Source organism: Onychostruthus taczanowskii, unplaced genomic scaffold, assembly GCF_017590055.1.
Source record: "Onychostruthus taczanowskii isolate IOZ18803 unplaced genomic scaffold, ASM1759005v1 scaffold9, whole genome shotgun sequence".
Classification (NCBI taxonomy): domain Eukaryota; kingdom Metazoa; phylum Chordata; class Aves; order Passeriformes; family Passeridae; genus Onychostruthus; species Onychostruthus taczanowskii.
The window spans coordinates 11,606,591-11,627,125 of NW_024506993.1; the positions used below are offsets into that span (position 1 = coordinate 11,606,591).

The 20,535-nt window shown below is 46.8% G+C and overlaps 1 protein-coding gene and 1 long non-coding RNA gene across 3 annotated transcripts in view; one reads left to right on the top strand and one right to left on the bottom strand.

Annotated features, from left to right (window-relative positions):
* Positions 1-3,822: 3,822 nt before the first annotated feature.
* LOC121347408 lies at positions 3,823-6,980 on the top strand. The gene is made up of 4 exons (XR_005954227.1): positions 3,823-4,020; positions 5,764-5,904; positions 6,196-6,303; positions 6,841-6,980. It is a non-coding gene; the product is annotated as an uncharacterized LOC121347408 (long non-coding RNA).
* A 1,383-nt stretch (positions 6,981-8,363) lies between these two features.
* GATA2 (GATA binding protein 2) overlaps positions 8,364-20,535 on the bottom strand; it is a 19,233-nt gene continuing 7,061 nt past the window's right edge. The window contains exons 1-6 of one of the 2 annotated variants that reach the window (XM_041425749.1): positions 20,151-20,287; positions 19,102-19,589; positions 17,819-18,418; positions 14,951-15,096; positions 11,876-12,001; positions 8,364-11,048 (exon numbers count right to left, since the gene is read on the bottom strand). In XM_041425749.1, the coding sequence (XP_041281683.1) occupies positions 10,749-11,048; positions 11,876-12,001; positions 14,951-15,096; positions 17,819-18,418; positions 19,102-19,330 (1,401 nt within the window). In that variant the 5' untranslated portion in view covers positions 19,331-19,589; positions 20,151-20,287 and the 3' untranslated portion in view covers positions 8,364-10,748. Of the gene's footprint in view, positions 11,049-11,875; positions 12,002-14,950; positions 15,097-17,818; positions 18,419-19,101; positions 19,590-20,150; positions 20,288-20,535 lie in introns of those variants that run through there. The other variant, XM_041425751.1, reaches the window with a different exon arrangement.

The window sequence follows — 20,535 nt, forward strand, 5'->3', positions numbered from 1 at the left end:
ATCCTGTGCACTGAGATTTCAGGACCTGGTGGCTGGAGTGCAAAATGCATGGAGAGAAAGCGCACTTCTGCAGAACATTTCCTAAGACATCCAAGGACTCTCTGAAACCCACAAAGCCTGCCCTAAAACCACAGCTGCAACAAAAGAGGAAGAGTCCACAGCAGAACTGGGAGCATATTAAACCTTGCAAAATCGGTCTCTTTCTGTGGTGGGAAGCATGTGTATAAATACATACACACATACACACGGAAAGAGAGCTGTACTGCTCAGCATCGGAGTAAAAGTGAAGGCAGGAGGTAGGAATGCTGAGCAGGGGTGGTGATTTCAGGCAGGGCTGCATCAAGTGCAGTGGCCTGAGCTGGTGGCTTCACAAGGAGAATGACCAGTCTTCCCAGGACCTAGTGCAGTGGATTTAAAGGATTCTAGGTGGTTTGCTAGCCACACAGGTAAATTCAGCAAAGATGTAAATGGGGGAGTGAACCATCAGAAAGAGATAACAAGGATGAGGGTGCAGATGAAAAGATGTCCAAATGGTGCAGAGTGCATAGGGCAAAAGGAGTGTGATTTCCAAGTGACACTAAAGAAGAACATAGGAAAAAAAAGTAAAAAGACAGTGTTAAAGAGCTAGCTGTCTAACATTCCAGTACCACCTCTGTTCTTGTCCTGACACCACTGAGTGCAGTTGCTGTTGAGTTCCAAGTTGTGCAGGCTCCTATGAAGGCAGTGTTCCAAGCTGACCCCAGTGACATTGCCCAAGGTGGCTGCTTTCCTGGGAGTCGAGTCAGGAGCTCAGGGTTAACTCTGTGATGCAGGACCTTTGCTGGGCAGGTGTGTGTTCTTCCTGAACAGCTTTGCTGGAGCTGGAATGACTCTGCCAACAGGGATCTTCACAAAGAAAGGAAATTCACGAAGCCTGTGCTTGAACACATTGTCTATAAGAGCTGTTGCTTCATCTGGACAAGCCTCTGGGCCCATATTTTGGGAATGTGCCTATGGTATGCTTTGCAGTCAGAGCTGCATATTTTGCCTGCTGCATGTATTCAGCTGCAAGTTTCCATTCTTGGCATGTGACCATGTCCAAGGCCTGCACTAACACAGATTCATGGATTGCCACAACACTACATGATGTAGAAAAATCGTGCCTTAACTAAGCAGGCATAGATTGTAGGGGTCTGAGTTAAGCAGGTGTGGAGCCTGTTCTAAATCTCAGGAGTCTGTAGCTGCTGGGCACAGTGGACTTTCCTCCTGGAGGACTCTAGAAAGCACAGAAGAAGGAAATGCACTGGAGATCTTTGCTGCTACCTCACTTCTTCTGAGCACAAGGTCAGCAGAAAAACAGCTACTCCATGTCTGGACTGCAAGCAGACATGCTCCACTGGGCAACCCACAGCCCTGATTCCGTGACCACCTCATCCAGACCAGGGATGTGGTTGGAACTCCCTGACCTCCTTCAGCCTGCACACCCAATCTTTCTTTCCAGGAGGTGAGATCAGAGCTGCTGTAAACCTCAAGATGGAAGGTCCAAGGAGTGGCTGAGACCAGGGGTTACAGCAGTGTTGATATCTCAGGATTATCCATGTCTTGCCTTCCACTGGAACAAAATTCACTTTCATATCCCTCAAAGTCAGTTTGCTGTGGAATTAATGGAGAAAGAGAGTAAAGCAAGAAGATAATGCAGTGGGGGAGCATTTCTTTGCATCTTTCCTGGGTAGAGGCATCATCCCCGTTCCCATCACTTGCAGGACCAGCTGTGATTTCTCGCAATGCAATGCCAGACACAGCCATCACTCTCTGGATTCCTTTCCCTTTCATTGTCCCTCTGGAGAACAGGACTCTTGTTAAAAACCCTGCAAGTATCATTGAGAGCCAGCTCTATTATTCCCTAGCCAGTGAAGCAAGACAGGCATACTCTCCCACAACCTAGGGATGCCCCTCTGATCTATTACCAATGGGGCTATCTTTAATGGGATCAGAGCCTGCCCTTTTTCACATCCCACAGGGACAACACCTGCCCACCAGAGAACAAAGAAGAAACCTGTTGTGATGGGAAAAAAGACACAGTTCTCTCCAGAGAGGCAGCAAAGCTGTTTGATTAAGAGCATCTTTCCCCCAGCCAGCTGGTTTGCTAGCAAAACAACCAACTAGACTTCATCTTTATGCAAGAGAGAAAATCTCTGTGGAGCAAATGCCATGAGTTCCATTTTCTTCACCTATATAAACCACAGGAAATCTGGGGAAATCTTTGCAGAAAAAGACTGTAGGAGCAAGCGGGAAAATATTTCTGCCTGAACCCAATATTTAAAAAATATTTTAAAGGGTAATTTCAGTGCAGCATTTGAAATTCTGCAGTAAAGACATCTATCTAGAAGCTTCATCTCTAGCTTGTCTTCCTCAAAAGACACAACAGTTACCATTACTGTACATTTTCTCTGTAGCCCCTGCCTTTTCAAGGGTGCAGCATCCCAGTCAGGCAGGTCCAATGTGTTTTCTTCATCAATGTCCTCTGGAGGCTGTCCCATGTCTGCACATCTGCCCTTTATCTGTAGCACTCCAGTCCTGGGGCAAGAAATCAGGACAGGACCAAGCAACCCCCATCTCCTTGACAGTGGTGCCAAACTCCAAACCAAACCACGCCTTTTTTTTCTCTGCCTGTTTCTCTAATTGGAGACCAGGCCTCATTTCTAGTGTTTATCCCATAAGCTGCCCAGAGGAAAACTGGCATGGGAGCACAGGTGCAGGTTCCAAGGAGGTCAGAAGAAGGTTGCCTATGACACAGGGGCCTTTGTGGTACCATGGTTCATTAGCCCAGTCCAGAGTTGGAGTGAAAGGACTCAGGCATGCTTGGGTGTGTTTGTGCATCCTAGTTTCTTTGGCAGTTTGGTGACTCTTGGAGAAGTGTAATTGTGAGCAAAGTTTTATTCCAGTGGATGCAGCACGTAGCAAGAAGTTCACCTTCAGTTAGAGAGGATCTTAATATGACCTTCCGTAAAAAAAGGGGCATTGTTTTGAGTTTTTAAACAGCTGCTGTGTTCCACCCCACTAATGGTTGCAATTCAGGAGTGAATAATATAAGCTCAGATAAACACCCGGTAAAATAATTGGGATCTTTCCTGGCGGGGGGAAGCAGGCAAGTTACTCAACAAAAAGAAATTATTATTCTCACTGCGTAGGAAATGAAGTGTTCTCCTTTTCATCACCAAGTGGGCTGTCACACAAAATCTCTCCCCGCCCTTGTGGAAGCAGCCCAATGCCATTTGCAGTGCTCTCTTGCCACCTTCACTCTCATAGGAAGCCAGAGACTGTTTTAGTTAGGACTCATGTATCTTCTCTGTTTTCCCTTCCGACCTTTGTCTGCTTCTCCATCCCATCCCCGGCCTTCTTAAAAATAACCCTTTCAGCTGCCCTTCTACTGTTCTGTAGGGGAGCAAACACCATCTCCTTTCTTGAGGCAGCCGCGACATGACGGCGAGAAAAGTTTCCCCCCGGCTCCCTCCTGCCAAGCTCCGTGTGTCCACTCGGTACACGCTGTGTCTGCCGGGCTGGGCAGGACTGCAAAGCGCCGGGCCTTGGGTCTTGGCCTCCATCGGATGAACAATTTCCCGTTGAAGGTTACTCACTTCCTGTTTTCCGTATTTAGACAATCTGGGCCTATTGGGAGCTTTGATTTTTTTGTAAACTTCAGCTGTTTTAAACGTTAAGTCGCGGGAGACTGAGGTAAGGGGAAGGAGGGGGAAAGGCCTGGAGACAAATTAGGGTTATTTAATCCCAGGACCGTGTTCTCTCTGCAGTGTTCTAGTGACCATTAGAGCATGTGAAAGGAAGGTCAGGGCTGACAGCATGGGAGATGGCGAGAGGGCTGCTTCACAATGGGCCGGGGCTGGAGGCGCTGCGTGCGGCTCTGCGTGTGCGTGGGGCTCTCCGTGAGGCTGTGTGGTCAGCACTTGGAATCAGCCGGGGATGCACTCCAGTGACTAATGTCTCCAGTGTGTCATCTGTGCCACAAACAGCTGCATGGAGGTGGTAAGAGCAGTGCAGCAGCTCCACAGCAGGGGCAGGGAGGAGCTTCTAACCTAGAGAGTGCTGTGCCCTTTCCCTGTGCCTATCAGTACACACCACATTCTGACATTTGTTAGAACTTGCCCTGAAGTTTGCTAGGCTGGAGCAAGTTAACACTTGTGTGTAGCTGATAGGGCAGGTCATGTCTTCTTTATGCCTGCTTTGCAAGGGTAAACTGAGGCACAGAGCGCTGTAATTTCGCTTGTTATCAGAAAGTGAGTGTGTGAGGGAATGGGGTGAGTCCTGGCACCAGTCAGGCAGTGGTCTGCCTCCAGAGTGTGCTTTTTCATCAAGACCATATTTCCTGTGCTGCTGGGAGTAATGCTTGGAAAGAAGAAAATAGTGTGCAGTCCAGAGTGCCTGTGGGCTCAAAGGTTATGTGAACAATTTTGATCTGTTCCTTTTTTGTTCATCTAGTTCTCTTCTATCTATGATTGACTCTCAACATAGGGTGGTTTTACTTCCAAATGTTTCAAGGATCCACAAAAAAGAAAATAAAAATAAAATAAAATAATGGATGGGCAGAATTAAAACAGGAGATAGTAAAATAATCTGTATATTACAGCAAAATCCAATAGGGATTGCCTTGAGATCACGCTAGCAGTATAAGAGCCACCAGAATGCCAATGTGGGCAAGTGGGAGTGAACTAAAGAACCAGAGGCAAAAAATTACAACCAAATAGACAACAAAATATCCCAGGTAAAGAAATCTGCCACGTACTCTCTGCCTGAGAGAGAGCAGGCAGGAGCTGAATCAAGAGCCAGAGGAAACGAAAAGTTTTGGGGACGACTTTGGTGAAGCAGGTGTCAGAAGAAACAAGGGTCTCTATTCACACTCTGGCATTGATAGGCCCAACTCCAAATGATTTACACAGGCTCTTGACCCTCCTGAGCCAGAGTCAACTTTCCCCCAAATAACTCCCTGCAGCCCAGAGTGCAGAACCACAGACAGAGGAGCATGCAGGATGCAGGCAAGTGGCTGTTTTCTGCCTGGTGCTGCTGTATAGGCTGGGTGAACGTTATACTTCCCTGATTCAGGTTTTTATAGACCAAACAGTAGCAGTTCCCTCCCTCGGTGGTATGTCAAAGCCTTTCCCTGAAGGAGGAGTTAATTCACTATTGTCTTTCTACCTTCTGCAAGTTTTCTCTGCTGTATCTCTCACCCCGCAACTGCATTTTGTTCAGATGCGCTTTCAGTGCTCAGAAATGCAACTTAGCTCTTACTGCAAATGGAGGGCAGTTCTGCAGTGTCTCCCATGAGTTTCCTCTGATGAGGGTACAAGGGTCCTAGACCTCCCAGCAGCACCTTGGTGCAATGTGAGCCCTGGATTTAGGACAAGCTCTGGATCTGGCAGGGACACATCAGGCTGAGCCACCAGGGCTGACTGCAAAGCTGGCACCACAGAGAATTGCACCCAAAGCTGTTGAAGCAAATGGTGTCTCTGAATTGGCACCAGCCAGCTGCCCTGGTGCTGAGGTTTGATCTGTTAGACCCGGAGCAGCCTGGTTTGCACTCATATCACCATGCTTAAAGAACAGTCACTCTCACTCAGAAATGTTTACTTGCAAGGACCAGATGGCCCAGGGAATTGGGCTCAACAAAGCATTTTACTTCTAGGTCATGCATTCTAATCCAGTCCAGGTTGGTGATAAATGAGCCTACTCACCTGATAGCCACTTTTGGCTTAGTTTTTGATTGTTTTTCAGGTTAATTTCCAAGGGGAGATGCCTCACCACAAAATGTCCCTCTCTGCCCTGCCACAGTTGGTCTTGATTTGACTGTCTCTGTGGAGAAGCCAAGGATCAAATGCTCCATGGCGCCAGACTGTTTTCTTTTGCAGCCTGCAGGTAAGGGGAAGTTGTCCTATTTCTGGCTGTGTCACGCCTGCTCTGCGGATGGGCAGGAGCTCCGTTTGTAAATCTGCTGCCCCAACCCCCTCCACCAAAGTGAAATGAATTTTTTAAAAAATGGGAAAATGCTTAATTGCAGTTGACATATAGGCACTCTCAGCTATGAACTTTACATGCAATCACAGATAACAGCAACAAAATTAATGCCTGCTTCCCACTTGTCCTTCTATAAGCAATAAACGTTTGGCAAGTCAGTAAATAACAAAATTCTCATGTGGCCATCTACAGGTCACCAGGATACTTAAGAAGTTTGCGTTAATTATACCATGTTTGCCATCAAAGAGGGGATATTAACCCTTTCAAGCTGTTGCAGGAAAGCAGTGGAGCCATTTGAAAGTAAGTAAATAAAATCTTGTCACTAAAAGTGCAACATTTGCAAAATTATAATAAAAAGAGGGATGTTTGAAGCAAAAACCTCAGCAGACATCATGGAAAATACAGTACCTTTTCAGCTTCCCTTTTATTTATTTTGTATTTTGACATCAAACACTCCCTGTAACCTAATCTTCTTGGCTTTTGATGTGGCCGTGGAGACATGACAATTAAGCACCGCTTAAAACAATAATGCCAACAACAGGAACCAAAGGCAAGTAATGTCAGGGTTCCCCCCTCACAAAAATCCTGTCCCCCAGTGTTTGGTGGCAGTGAAAGGACTATAAATCCCAATTTGTTGCCTTGATATCTGCTCTGTGCTTACACTTTACGTTGAACTTTACACACTTGCTCCATTTCCATTCCCTGCTGTTTGTTTTTCTTCTGCTATGCGAAATGTCTGGAGACAAACACAATACACACATTGCAGAGAGATGGTTTGATCTTTCACAGATTAGTGCCACCTGACAAACATGGGATTATTTATTATCTGTGTTGCAGGAACTGCTGAAGCCCCCGCTCAGAGAAGCACGCTCCTCCGGGCGCTGGGGGATGCACCACCCCTCCTGACGGCCTGATGGATTATGGCCCCAGTTCTGTCAGTGCATCCAACCAAACCAGCAAAGAGGCAGAGAGGCAGCCCCCAGGTAAGCCACCATCACAACCTGAATGGGATGTGTACTGTGCAACCAAAGCAAACAGCTTGATTATTCCAAATTTTAAAGAGATATTGCTAGTTCTCATTTCTCAGCTACTCAAAGATGGAGGGAGACAGGCTGATTTTAGTTATAACCCCATTTTAAACCTGTCTGAAAAAAAGAACACATTTCTTTTTAAATGAAGCTTGCACAGTGTGCTATAAACTGCCTCTTTTTTTCCTTTTTTTTTTTTTTTAATGGGTGTTTGCACTAAGCCTTGCTGAACAAGTTAGAGAGATGATTAACTCGTCTGAAATGATGCAGGAAGGCCTCGTCCCAGTTGTGTGTTCTTCCTTCAGCACATGGAAAGCTGCTGCAGCTCCGTGGTATTCACAAGTAGGGCTTGCAACCAGGGCTGGGCAGGAGGCTGCAGGGGGAAAGGCAAGCACTGCTCCAAAGGGCTGGAATTCTCACACACACACACACAGAGGATAAAGGAACCCAGGTCATTTTTTCCCTTAATGAGTAGAGTTTTCCACAAGGGGTCAAAGGAAGAAACCCAAAAACTAGCAGTTTTCTTGAAAATATTGTTGCAGCAGCAGCAGCAGCAGCAATGCCCACCCCTACACATGGGTGACTTTGCAAGACTTTGCTTCACTCTGTAAGGCCCCAAGGGGTTCCTTGTGTGGGTCAAACTCCACTGTGTGACAAAAGCAGCTGCAGTTTTGGTGTCATGGAAGATCTGTTTGGTAAGCCCTTTTCTCCATCCTCACATGCCAGTCCATGTGCACACCTCCCTGCACTCAGGGCTGCAGCCCTGCTCCCAGGGCAGCTCCAGGCTGGCCATCCCCCCTTGCTCCCTTCACGCCACTGATAATGACAAATGGCAAGAAACAGGTTTCCAGGTGGAGAGTGCTCCTTTGGAGAACTTTCCCTGGTCTCATACAGGTCCTGCCTTGAAATCCATTAGGCAGCTGGTCTCTTTTCTATGTTTACAATGCTTTTAAAATGTGTTTTTAATGTAAAGGTATTTCTCCAAACACTTTAATAAAACACACAAAAAAAAAAATCAAGAGAAATCACAGTTCATCATCTCTAATGTGGCTGCTCCCTCAAAATTTAAACTAGTTTAGAAACTGAGGCACACTGAACTGCTTGACCTCATCACTCCAAAACAACACTGGAGAATGAGCTTTTGTACCTATGCTTCCAACACTAAATCATTCTTTAACTACCTTATTTTGTCCTACCCTGTTAGGGTTTCAAAATATCATAGCCTGCTCTGCATAAAGTATAAGCTAATAATTCGGCTGGCAACAATGGTGATAATTTTTCCTCTCTCCCAACTAAAAGCAGCTTTTATGACATGAAGCAGGGCACAGGTAGTTTCACAAAAAAGGTATTTATTATTCTTAGCAATATTCACCTTGAAGGAATATGAGGAAAGCATACACTTTTTACAGACAATATATAAACATGTTGTACATAATTAACAATAATTTAGTTCACTAATCCAAAAATAAGCAAAATAAAAATTAAAATAAAAACAGAAAATACTGAAGAATTTTTTTTATGCTGATACAAGTACAAAATAATTTAAATCTCAACTGCTGTTGTCTATGCTGCAGTGACTGACAATATATTGCACTTTGTCAACTGTATCAGTAATCCCTGTCTTTCACCCACACCCCTTCCCCTCTGCCCAAATCCTACAGAAATTTGAGTTGGGTACAAATAATGTACAACTGTACCATTGTAAAAGGTAAAAAGTAAAAAGGACCTAATTTTTTACCTCAGTAGATTAAAAATTCTTATGATTTCTCCCAACCAATTTAGTTTCCCATTTATTTCCACTTCTTTACAAAGTGCACCTATATGCCTACGCAGACCAAAAAAAAGAGGAAAGCAGGATTTTCATGGCTGCTTGGTTCTTAATTATAAAATACTACATTTTAGTAGGCTTAAAAATTACAGGCTTAAAAAAATTTACATACATCCTTTTTTTGTTTCATTCTGTTTTTTTCTTTAAAGCAGGACTTTTGCAGTAAAGATACAATTTGGCTTGATCCAAAAAAAAAAAAAAAAACAAAAAGGAAAAAGAAAAACCCAACAACAAAATAGTTAAAATTTAAAAAAATAAAATAAAAAGCTTTTCACAGAGTTAAGCTTACGTGGTTTACATTATCAAACCCCTCTGTTCATTGGGGCATTTTCATCAGAAGTATACCTAAATATGTACACCTTATGTTATACTGGAGCTTGTGTTCACGAGAGGCATCAGATCATAACAATCAATAGAATACACTTCACATTGGCAATAGCTTTGTATTCGGTCATTTACGTACAATATGGTTTCATAATGGGAGATTGAATTTTTTTTTTTGTTCTTTTCTTGTTTTCATATAAAATCCGCTACGGAAAACAGACGTTCCCCTTAGAACGATGCTTTCCCTCAGCTGTCTCTGTGTCTGGGATTTGATGGATGTGTGAAGCTCAAACTGATTGTCTCTCTTTTTCCCCTCTCCAGTGATCTCAGCCTCATTTCTGCCCTTCCTCCCGGTGGACTCCACCGGGGCTGGGTGCCTGAGACAGCAGGCGCTGGCTGCATGTGCATGTGGTGCCCACACTGCCCAAAGTTTACCCAAGCAGCTAATCTGCATTTTTAAGCGACAGCTGCCAACACAACAGAACAAAATGCTTCAACCTCCAAAGTCTGCGAGCAGGATGGGTTTTGTGCCCCATTATAGCTTTGGCTGTGTTAGAACTTCTACGGGCATTTACCAAAATTGTGTTGCAGCTATCCACCCCTTGCTAGTGCAGGATTGCCTTCCCCAGAGTTTTTTCCCAACAGTTTTTCTGACCTAGGTTGTCTGGTTTGAGGAACAATAGGGTAGTTGGGAGAGGGGCTCTTTTTAAAAATAAATCTTTCATGTTTGGAAGAATGAAGGAATTGTGTCAAAATAATCACCATCTTGGGTATATTAAAATCCCGTATTACAGCTACATTTTTGCTTTGTTCCTCGCCCTCGCAATCTTTTCCCCCTTCCTAGTAACTTTGGTATGGAAGATAGATGGAGCTAATCCAAGAGGGCTGTTGAGTACATTTCCCCTCTCCTTGTTTTGAAGGCAGCTTTTCTTACAGGGTAGCAATTGCAAATGACAGCACAAAAACATGCAATCAGAGGGGGTTGAGGCTTTTTGTGGAAAACAAAATAAATATGACTTTGTGTGTGATTTTAAAACTTATGGTTTAATAAAGATGCCCTTTTCTTTCTCTTGGTTTTTTTTTTTTCTACTTTTCTTTTTTTGGCTTTTTTTCTTCTTTTTTTTTCCCTTATCCCAAACAAAGTCCGCAATAGAAATCCAGCATGTCTGGCTTCCAGTGAGCCAATTCCATCCTGGGAGGCTGCTTATATCTCTTTACAATATTCACAGTAATAACAAAGAGAGAAAGGAAAACCAGTTCCGAGCCTTCTCTTTCAGCTTCTGCCATCTTTTGCTTCCTGCTGGACCATTAAGTATCGAACAGGTGAGTTCTTTTTTCTTATACCTGAGGGGGCAAAGTGCATTACAGGCACCACTACACATTTCTGCAGAAGACCCATCATTTGCAAGGTTTTAGTCCAGCATTAAAAGTTAACCACATGGGAGCAAAGGTCTCCTTTTGCCATCCCTACATACTCCTCTTGGCAGAACATTGTCTTACTTGGTGTCACCTTAGGCAAAGTCCCATGTTCGTAATATCTGGATGGGTCTCTTGGTCATCAGGTTTTATCCCATGGCTGTAACCATGCTGGATGGGTGTGGGTGTCCAAATGAGATGCTGGAAGATGGGTGGATGGGGGTAGGCGTTGGTAGGATGTGTCCAGAGTGGCTGAAAGGGGGCAAATGCCCCATGGGTGCCATGTGACTGGCAAGGGCAGCAGCGCTGAAGGGAGACGACTTCTCCTGCATGCACTTGGACAGTTCCTCAAAACACTCAGAGCCTTTCTTGCTTTTCTTTGATTTGTTGGACATTTTCCTATTCCTGGTCTGAATTCCTTCCTTTTTCATGGTCAGAGGCCTGTTCACCTGCAAGAAATGAGAAAATCAGGCTCCTGCAGACAAAATGACTTTATTGTGCAAAAATGAAAATATTTGGACAGCCCCCATGTGTTTTTCCTGGATGGAGACCTTTTTCTGGCCAAAAAAAATGGTGTTTCTCTCTGCAGAACTTGTTTATATTGATTTGTTTAATAAAACCACACACACAAAAAACCCCTAGACATGAAAAACAAATTGAACTGAATTTGGCAGCTGATGACTCTCTTTCCCGTAGGCTTACCCTCAGTTCTCATTAATTTCCTAATAGAAGATCAAACTAGGAGGCACACGCTGACCCAAATTCAGTCCTGAGACATGAGCAATCTTGTACCAGTAACCTCTGTTACCTACAGTGTAAATAATGATCCAACATACCAAGTGTTCCTGCTTAGGATTAATTTCTTAAAAAAAAATTTAAATAATACAACAAAGCCTTAGATACAATTATTTTTTTAGAAGTCAAAATGAAGATAGCCCATCACGATTAATTTCTGCACAGAGCCCATTCCAAATGGCCTCTTTTTCTGGATGGAAACAGCACACAAAACCCACTTAGTTAAAACCAAGTGTGGCAGCTCTGTTTTGCCTGGTTTGCCCAAGCTAGAAGCCAAGCTAATACATTGTAATGTCACTGAACTTAGCATCACTATGCTGACAAAGAACGGCTGTCACTTCCCAGGGGAACCTTAGAGACGGGGAAGGAATAAAACAACAACCAAACCCCTGAAACCAATAAAAGCCTAGTGTACACCATGCAGTTAAGACATCAATCCACACTAGGCAAGCAGCGACACATGAGATGAGTAAATACTCACATTGTGCAATTTATAGTAGAGTCCACAGGCATTACAAACTGGGTCCCCGTTTGCATTACGTCGCCATAAGGTCGTGGTGGTTGTCTGGCAGTTGGCACAACAAGTCCCTGCTCTCCTGGCCGCTGACTAACCAAAAGAAAAAGAAAATTAAAATGTATCACCAGGTGGAGGGAGATCATGAGAAAGGTCAAATTGGACTCAGTATTTAGTTTGGGGAGAACTTGTTACTGAAGAGCATCAGGGCTGGAGGAAAGCTGCTGTCAGTTTTAAGTTTTATGGACGTTATGTTTTTGTTTAAATTCAAATATTCTCCTATGCAAACTTTCAAGCCCCACGGCACTCTGTGTGCAACGGAAGTAAGGAGAGAAACAATGAATCTTTGATTCCACAAACAAAAATTTTAGAGGGGGGAAAAGTAATCTTGACTTTTTCAGATTTTCCCTTTTCACGATTCTAAAAATGCATCATTAAAATGCGTTTGCCTTTTTCTTTTTCTTTGATGATAAATATAGTCTGTGATAAGGATGGGACTGGATTTTGAAAACATCTTTAAGAATGTGATTTTTACCCCTACTCTGGCCCTTAAAAGGTGGACACAAAAGAAAATGAACCGCATTGCTTAGCTGGGTGCAGTATTTATCAGAGCCATCACTGACAATTCAGTTTGCATTTACAAGTGAAAGGGAGAAAACAAAACCGGCTCCAACTTTCTTTAAATATTTAGCAAACCAAATTTCATGCCTTGCAGCAATGATTCCGCTGACCCCCGTCTGCCGCCTCTGTCCCTACTTAGTTCCTTGGCTGACAAGCCCTCAAACAACTGTCTTAAAATTAAACAAAACCGCCAAAAAATCCACCACCCTTTCATAAAACTATTGTTCTGCTGAAACCAAGGTGAGGGGAAAGAAAAAAGCCCAAACATTCACCCACCTCCCAAAACAAGAACAGGAAAAGTAGAGCTGCAGGCGCCTGATTCCTGGACGGGCCCTTGTCTAGCAGACCCCACCATAAAGCGTCCTTTGTGCATGGACAGTGACGTATAAAGTGTTATGGACAGACTACTGCACCCCGTATTTTGGGAAATTATTTTGTATTAGAAACCTTCAGCCCTGCCTCTAGACGTGGTCAAAACACCAAGTCCATTTTGTGCTACTGAATTAATAAGGAGGATTCGGTATTTCCTTAAATTGGAGTTTACTTCCCAAAGCGTATCAATCGCGGTCGTTCCCTGGGGGCCTTGCTCCCTGAATATTTCTGCAATTAGCCATGGAGAGCCATGGGGTGAAGCCCAGCAAAGCTCACAGCAATGCACAGGGCATCTCCGTGAGCAGAGCCAGTCCCAGGGCAGTGGATTCCCAGAGAACTCGGTGCTTCCCTGCCCGCCAGCCCGGTGGGGAGCTGGCACCGCGGGAAGCACAGCTCGGCCTGCTCACCAAAGAGGGGCACAGGGCTCTGTTCTCACTTGCTCATGATTTATGCCATGGCCCCCTGTAACTGTCCCAAAGCTGATGGACAGTTCAGCAGCTTTAGGCAAGAATCAGGCCCTCGGAGACTCATATATTTCGGTGCCTTACTCGCCTGTGAGAACAGGCCAAAGACAGAAAGAGGGGGTACCCCCTACTGCAAATGCACTCATGCAACCCAAACACAATTAATGCCAGACGTCCAAATGCTGACATTATTAATACGATCACTTTGTTATTGCATGGCAGATGAACAAACTCCCAAAGATGGCCACCTCCTCTCCCCCGCAAACAAGCAAACTACAGTGGAAAAAGGGGCAATAAACAAAGTTGTAAATCAATTAAAGCTAAACATTTAAACAGCTAAACACTAAAAGAAAACCTTTCTAGTGCCCCCCAAACCCTGCACAGTGAGCTAAGTATAACAGTCTCCCAATACACTGGAAGGTGGAGATCTATGTTTGCATATTTGAGATGGCTTACTGATACTCAAAACTCCGCTGCTTAACTCTATGGCCTGTCCCATTCAGTCTGGAAAGCACTTGAGCTTGAGAGACGATAATGTTACACTGTTGTCTTAACATTTTTCTATATGTCAGTCACTTTAGAAGGCAAGTCATTAAGAAGCTTACATAGCTGAAATTCTGACTCAGGGCAGAAATCTTCTATATCCCATCTCAGTGTTAGAACAGTAATGCAAATTTTCTGCTCTCTAAACCTCATTGATATTTGCCCACGAATAGCTAGGAGACTTAGGCACCATAAATCACAAAGCTCCAAAAAATATATTTATTATTCTTAGCATTTTACGCATTATTTGCGGAGTAGAGTGTATTAGAAATTTCAAAACAGCAAGCATGACTGGCAAGGCTTGCCTATAGAAACTCTCTAAAGCTTTTAGAGTCAGGAAACAGATACACAAAGTTTCATTATCTTTAACGTACAGATATCCGGATAGGAAACTACTACCAGGAGCTTAGAAAGGACTTTTTTTTTTTTTTTTTTAATCAGTCAAATGAAAATACAAAGTATAGGTGACTCCATGGAAAAATAATAGGATTTTTTTTTAACAGTAGGGGATTGTCTGGGGAGGGAACCAATATTAATATTGCCAGAGAATATAAGAGTGAAAATTACTTCATGGCTTTTATACAAATAATTTTTAAGTAGGGAGCAGTAGCTTTGACTCATCTGATTTGTTTTGCTTTTCTGGAGCTGGAACTTTTTTTTAGTACACGGTGGAGGACATTCATGCTCATAACCCTTTCGCTCCCAGTGTGTGCCCAAACCGTCCCAAGAGGCCAAGTAAATGAGGAATTAAATTAAAAGCTGTCATCTGAGGACAAACGGGGAGAAGGACACACGATATCCCGCATGCATTGTGAGCGGCAGGGATGCCTGGGACAGGGCGGGCTCGGTGGTCCCGCCGGGATGGGGGCGGAGGGGGAGATGTGCCCCGAGGCACGGCAGTGACCTCGCCGTGACTGACCCCCGTACAGTGCAGCTCGGCTCCACGCAGGGGCTGAGCAGAGATGAGGCACGACTGATCGTGCCTGTGTGTGGTCCCGCTGCCTGATTTATCCCCAAACCCAGGAGAAATAAAGACACCTACCAGCCTTCGCTTGGGTTTAATGAGAGGTCGGTTTTGGCCGTTCATTTTGTGGTAGAGCCCGCAGGCGTTGCACAGGTAATGCCCGGTGCCGTCTCTTCTCCAGAGAGGGGTGGCGGTGGCTCCACAGTTCACACACTCTCTGCCTTCTAAATGGAAACACGAAGAAAACAGATTCCTTTCTTTAAAAACAAATTCACAAAATCTTTTTGCATCGCCCTTTAGGCATTTTTCAGAAGTCAAAACAGTGTGTTAATTCTGTTAATTAAGCACAACCAGGCAGCAGTGACATCTACAGCACAGGCAGCAAGGAGCTCAGTTTTCAAGAGCTCCCAGGCTCCAGTGAGTATTTTATGTCATGATAGGGAATAGGCAGCACTCTCTGCGAAGTGAGAAAGAGTGACACTCTTATTGTGTCAGATGGAAGTTATCGTTTCAGCGAGAACTCCCTCAGTCTTCACTGGGCACCGCTCCCCTCCCGGATCTATTGCACTCCGGTGGTGAAATCCTGTGTTCCCCTGCCCAGAAACACCCTGCACGTGCACACAAACACTCACACCTGCAAACACACAACGCGTTAGAGAGAGAGTCAGATGAAGAGGTTTTCTAGAAATAAATCTAAGCAAAAAGACCTCCAATTCTGCGCTTTCTTTTTTGTTGCAAATGCTACAGGTTGAGAAAGTAGAGCTGAGCAGACTGGGAATGGATATAAAACTAGGAATGGATACAAAATGCCAGAGTCTCAGTCATGATTTTTGTTCTAAAGGCATAAAAATGCTGTTAATGCTGTTCTTTGAGAAAGTTCAGTTTCACTGGACATTACTGTAAAAAACAGCTTGAGTGCTTTTCTGTTTCTGTGATTTTTCAACAGTCCAGTTTGGATTTGGTAGGGAGCAGTTTACCTTCATTATTAGTTTTAGTACAATGTGGTAAACATAGCATTGTAGAAAGGCTGCATTAAATAAAACACAACATGTAACTCCAAGATATCTGTTTCTGCATCAGAAAGCTTCCTGCTAAAAGTTCATTTGCCTTGGATGGTTTGAGGGCAGGTCTGCTTAATATAGAAATCTCTCTTAATACCGTTTATGCAAATCCTACAGTATTTAACTGGAAAGGAAATTCTTTTTGCTAATAACTGAAGCAGGCCATGTTGAGTTCAGCGGGGTTTGTGCCTGCCTTAATCTAGGGAGTGGGAAGCTTTTAAACAACACAGTCTGGAGAGAGAAATGAGGGGAGCTCTGCGGCACTGCATTTGTAGCTCTTGTCCCTCCTAGGGCAGGAAGCTGCAGGAGTCGTCCTGTCGTGAGTCTTAGTTTTCCTACAAAAACACTGAGTGGTCACGAACTTTCCCCAGTTCCTTACACTGGGAGCTCCCTTACAGAGGGGAGAAAAAAAAAAAAAAAAAAAAAAAAAAAGGCAACAGTAAAACAAAAGAAAAAAGGTCCTTGTTTTCCCCCATGTAAAAATCAGCAGCAGCTACGGGACAAAAAATTTTAAAAAGCTACTCAGGATCCTTTCTGTTCTTTAGAGACCTGGATCTTGAGCCAGATTCTAGACTCAGGAGGTTTGGGCTACCCATTGCCTGTAGCTTCTCTTCAATGCACTAAAAATGCATACACATAGTGGCAACTGCCTGGAAATAACAGCAGAGAAAGAATGTATTTTCCCCTTCCGAGGAATCATTTGAAACAGTACTGATGAGCTTGTAAAATAGCTGGTATTTTTGTTGCAAAACTCATAAGAGATCACATTTCTAAATTATTGTCTACTTAAATAAAAACATGTAGTGTATTCATAAGCAAATATGTTCAATGGAACACATATGCAACTGCCTATAGGGCCATTTATTTTTAAAGTCCTGTCTAAATTAAGCCCCAGCATATTGCAGTTTATTTCCTTCCATTGGTGAGAATATTAAACCAAGAAAGTCAGTAGAATTACATTAATTGTCATAATTTGTGTCTAGCTGTATAACTACTGTGATTTCAAAGTGAGGCCAAAACTGTTCATCGCCTAATTTACGGATTTAGGACTCCACTTTTAGAAGAAACGCAAGGAAGGGTGAACATGGGAAAGGTCTGCAGGCAGTTGTTTGGAAGCAGAGATATGTCTGATTCAGGGTAAAAAAAAAAAAAAAAACAAAAAAAAAAAAAAAAAAAAAAAACGGCGAGGGGAGTCTTTTCTAGTTAAAGTTAGGCTGGAGTAAGTTAGCAGTGACTGGACACCTTAGTCTTTTGCACTGGTATGTAAACTATATTTGAACTCTTGCTCTTGTAAAACGCGAAGGGAAAAAGGCCCTTTGCGATCTGAAAGAGACAGGCCAGGGAAGTTTCGCTTTCATCTTGCGCTGGGGCTTTGGGTGGTGTTAATGGAGAGACGTGGAAATTACGGAGGGAGAAATACCTATCCCTGGAAAGCCCCCATGTGTCATCCATGGGCCTTTGCCTGACTTGAGGGAGCAGGGTCGCGCATGAGCCCCTCGGGAGCCTGAGGCCTGCTTTTCTCCGATGAAAAGGGTTCGGGTTTCTTTCTCCGTATAAATCCCTCTTTGTACAACGCGGTCTGCTGGCTCAGACTGCCCTGGTCCCGTGCCCCGCGGCCCGTTCGAGCGCCCTGTGGCCAGTGCCGGGGTGCCTTGGCACCCACAGGAGCCCAGTCCAAGCTCCATCTCCTACTTTTAAAAACCCAGAAAAGCAGAACCAAGCAGTCACCTGTCCCTCTGTCCCGGAGAGGGCCAACACAAGCACCCAGCCTCGCAGCAGCCCGCACGCTCACCCCAACAGCCGGCGCAACCACCCGCACAAAGCCCCGGGAGCGCGGCCCTTCCAGGCGGGACACGGCGGGATGGCCACGGGGTGCGACACTTACCCGAGCAGGACCTGGCCTTGCTCCGCGGCTTGGGGGTGAAGCTGGACGCGGGCCCCCCCAGAAAGCTGCCCGGGTGGAAGAGGCTGCTGCTGTAGTCGTGGGCTGCCGGCACGTAGGAGGGGTAGGTGGGGATGGGGTGGTGGGTAGAGGGCTGGGCCCCCATGCTGGTGAGGCTGCTTCTGAGCGGGCTGGCGCTCTCCATCTTCATCCCCTCCGACAGCGACACTTGGTACTTGATGCTGTCTTTGTCCTCCTGCCGAGCCCCGGCGGAGGAAGAAGGGGAGGCGGCGCTGGTGGAGTTGGGGTCTGGGGACACTTCCTTGGGAGGGGTCGGGGGGAAGCCGAAGAGGTGGGAGCCGGAGTGCGAGGCCGGGGTGAGCGAAGACACGGAGGCGGTGCTGGAGGTGCTGCTGCCCGGGTACACCGAGATGGCCCCAGGCGCTCCTGCCGCCGAGGGGTGAAGGGGTGTCTTGGTGAAGGGGCTGACGGTCCAGGGGTTGTGGTGATGGGCAGACAGTGCCGCCTTGCTGCTGTCCAGCCAAGGGATCCCGGGGCTGTGGATAAGATGAGGCCGGCACATTTGACTCCCGGTCAGGCGGGCTGTAGAAACACAAGAGCGTTTGGGGTCAGCGTGGGGCGGCTTAGCCCGGAGCGGCTGGGGAAAACCCCAGCTCCCCGTGGTTGGGCAGCTCCTCGGTCTGCAGGCAGCCGGGAGACAGGCGGCCACGGGAGAGACTTCAAAACCCAGGGAAGAGCAGCCAGGCTGGTGCAGCATCCCCTTCCCCCTATCCTATCTGAGGGACGTACCGGCCAGAAGGAGCAAGGGGAGCAGGAGGGGCACTCAGGCAAGCCTTTTCCTCACACGCTATTCCTAGGAAAATGGAGCAAACCCCTTTCTGCTCTATCTTTCTGAGCTGCCGTAATGCTCTCTCTCTTCGGCTCCTAAGAACACCCCCAAATAAAATCCATCGCCGGTTTGAATCGGTTTGTATTTTGCATCCGGGAAGTAGCCGTGTCTGAGAAGTTTTAGCCCGTGCGCACAGTTTCCCCTTCCTCTCTCACCTCCTCCCTTTCTTTCCCTCCCCTCCGCTAGCCCTTGGTTATCCCTAGGGTTAAAATCCACCCGTGCCTGCCTGTCTATCCTGTTTTCGATCTGCTGCTCCCCGGCTCCGACACACCGAAGTTTCACTCGGTGAAACTTCTCACCCCCGCGCAGGACAGGACACCCGGAGGGGCCGGAGCGCTGCCGAGACGGCCGGGAAGGGGCCGGGGTGCTGATTTACCGTGCGCCTGGCTGTAGGAGACCCTGGCCCGGGCATGGGCGGAATTGGCGTAGTAAGGGTTGCCCTGGGAGTCCAGGTGGTTGAAGAAGACGTCGACTTCATCCGGAGGTAGGAGCTGCGCTGGTTCCATGTAGTTGTGAGGCAGCCCGGGGTGGTGGCTGTCGGGGTGCTGCCCGTTGAGCACGGCGTGGTGGGCCATCCAGCGAGGCTGATCCGTGGCCACCTCCATGGCCTCGGGCCTCCCCTTTCACCCACCCCCGGGCCGGGAGCGAGCGGCGCTCGGTGGGGGCGGGGAGTGCTGCTCGGGGGGTCGCTTTTGACGCTGCCTGGTGGGTTTTAAGATATTGGGGTGGCTTTTCTTAGAAAGAAAACCGCCGGGTGACCGGAGCGCGCCCTCTGAGGCGTGGGAGAGGACTCCAGAAGTCAGCGTGTCCCTCTGTCAACAGGCGGGTAGCGGAGGCAGGTCCGGGGAAGCGCCAGGGCAGCACCTGTAGGGAGAGACAGGAGGCTTTAACAGCTCGGCAGCCGTGGGTGCGCTGCTCGCCGGGCCGGCTCCCGGCCGGCTTCTTTTCCCAGAGGTACATGGAAGGGGAGGGGGAAGCAGAGCCCCTCCTCCCTTCCAAAAATATCCTGTCCCCAAACTCCTTGCCTTGCTCTCTCCCTGCTCATTGCCCCACAAAATAAACAGAGATGCATTTCAAACTCTTAACTAAAAACAAAAAGGAAAAAAGGAGGGAAAAAAAAAAAAGGAAAAAAGGGAAAAAAGGAAATAGTTTCGTTCTCTCTCTCTCTCTCTCTCCCCCCCCCCCCCCCCCCGCTAGAAACGTCAATAGGAGTTTTTCCAGCTGGCTTCAAAAGCGGGGTAAAAAAGGAAGAACGGCAGAACTAATATAGCGTAGTTCTAGTAAGAACTCCAACTGACACAAAAGGAAAAGGAGGGGGAGAAATAGGGAGAGGGGAGAGAAGAAGAGTGGAGAGAAGGGTGTTTAGAGAAGGCAGCGAGTGCGCCCTGGCAGTGGCGCGGCGCCCCCCCCGCGCCCCACACTTACCCGGCGCGGGAGGCTGGGTGGCGATGAATGCCGGCGTGGAGGATGAGAGTGCGGCAGAGAGGGGGAGAACGGAGGGGGAATGAAAAAAGCGAAGAGGGAGAGGAGGGGGGAAAGGCAGAACGAGCGCGGGAAGAGCAGAGGAGGCTGGATGGAGAGTGTTACTCAGATGGCAAAGCCGCTGCTCTGGCCGACTCGGTCCCATCCCCGCGCATCCTATATGAGCGCTGGCGCCAGCTGGCCGCGGCGCCGCAGACGGGCCGGGGTGCGCAGGGCCGGCGGCCGGGCCAGCCAATCCCGCCGCCCCACACCGCCCCCAACCGCACCCCCGGCCCCAAACGGAGCCGGCCCGGGGGGGGGGGGGCGCGGCAGACCCCCCCCCTCCGCC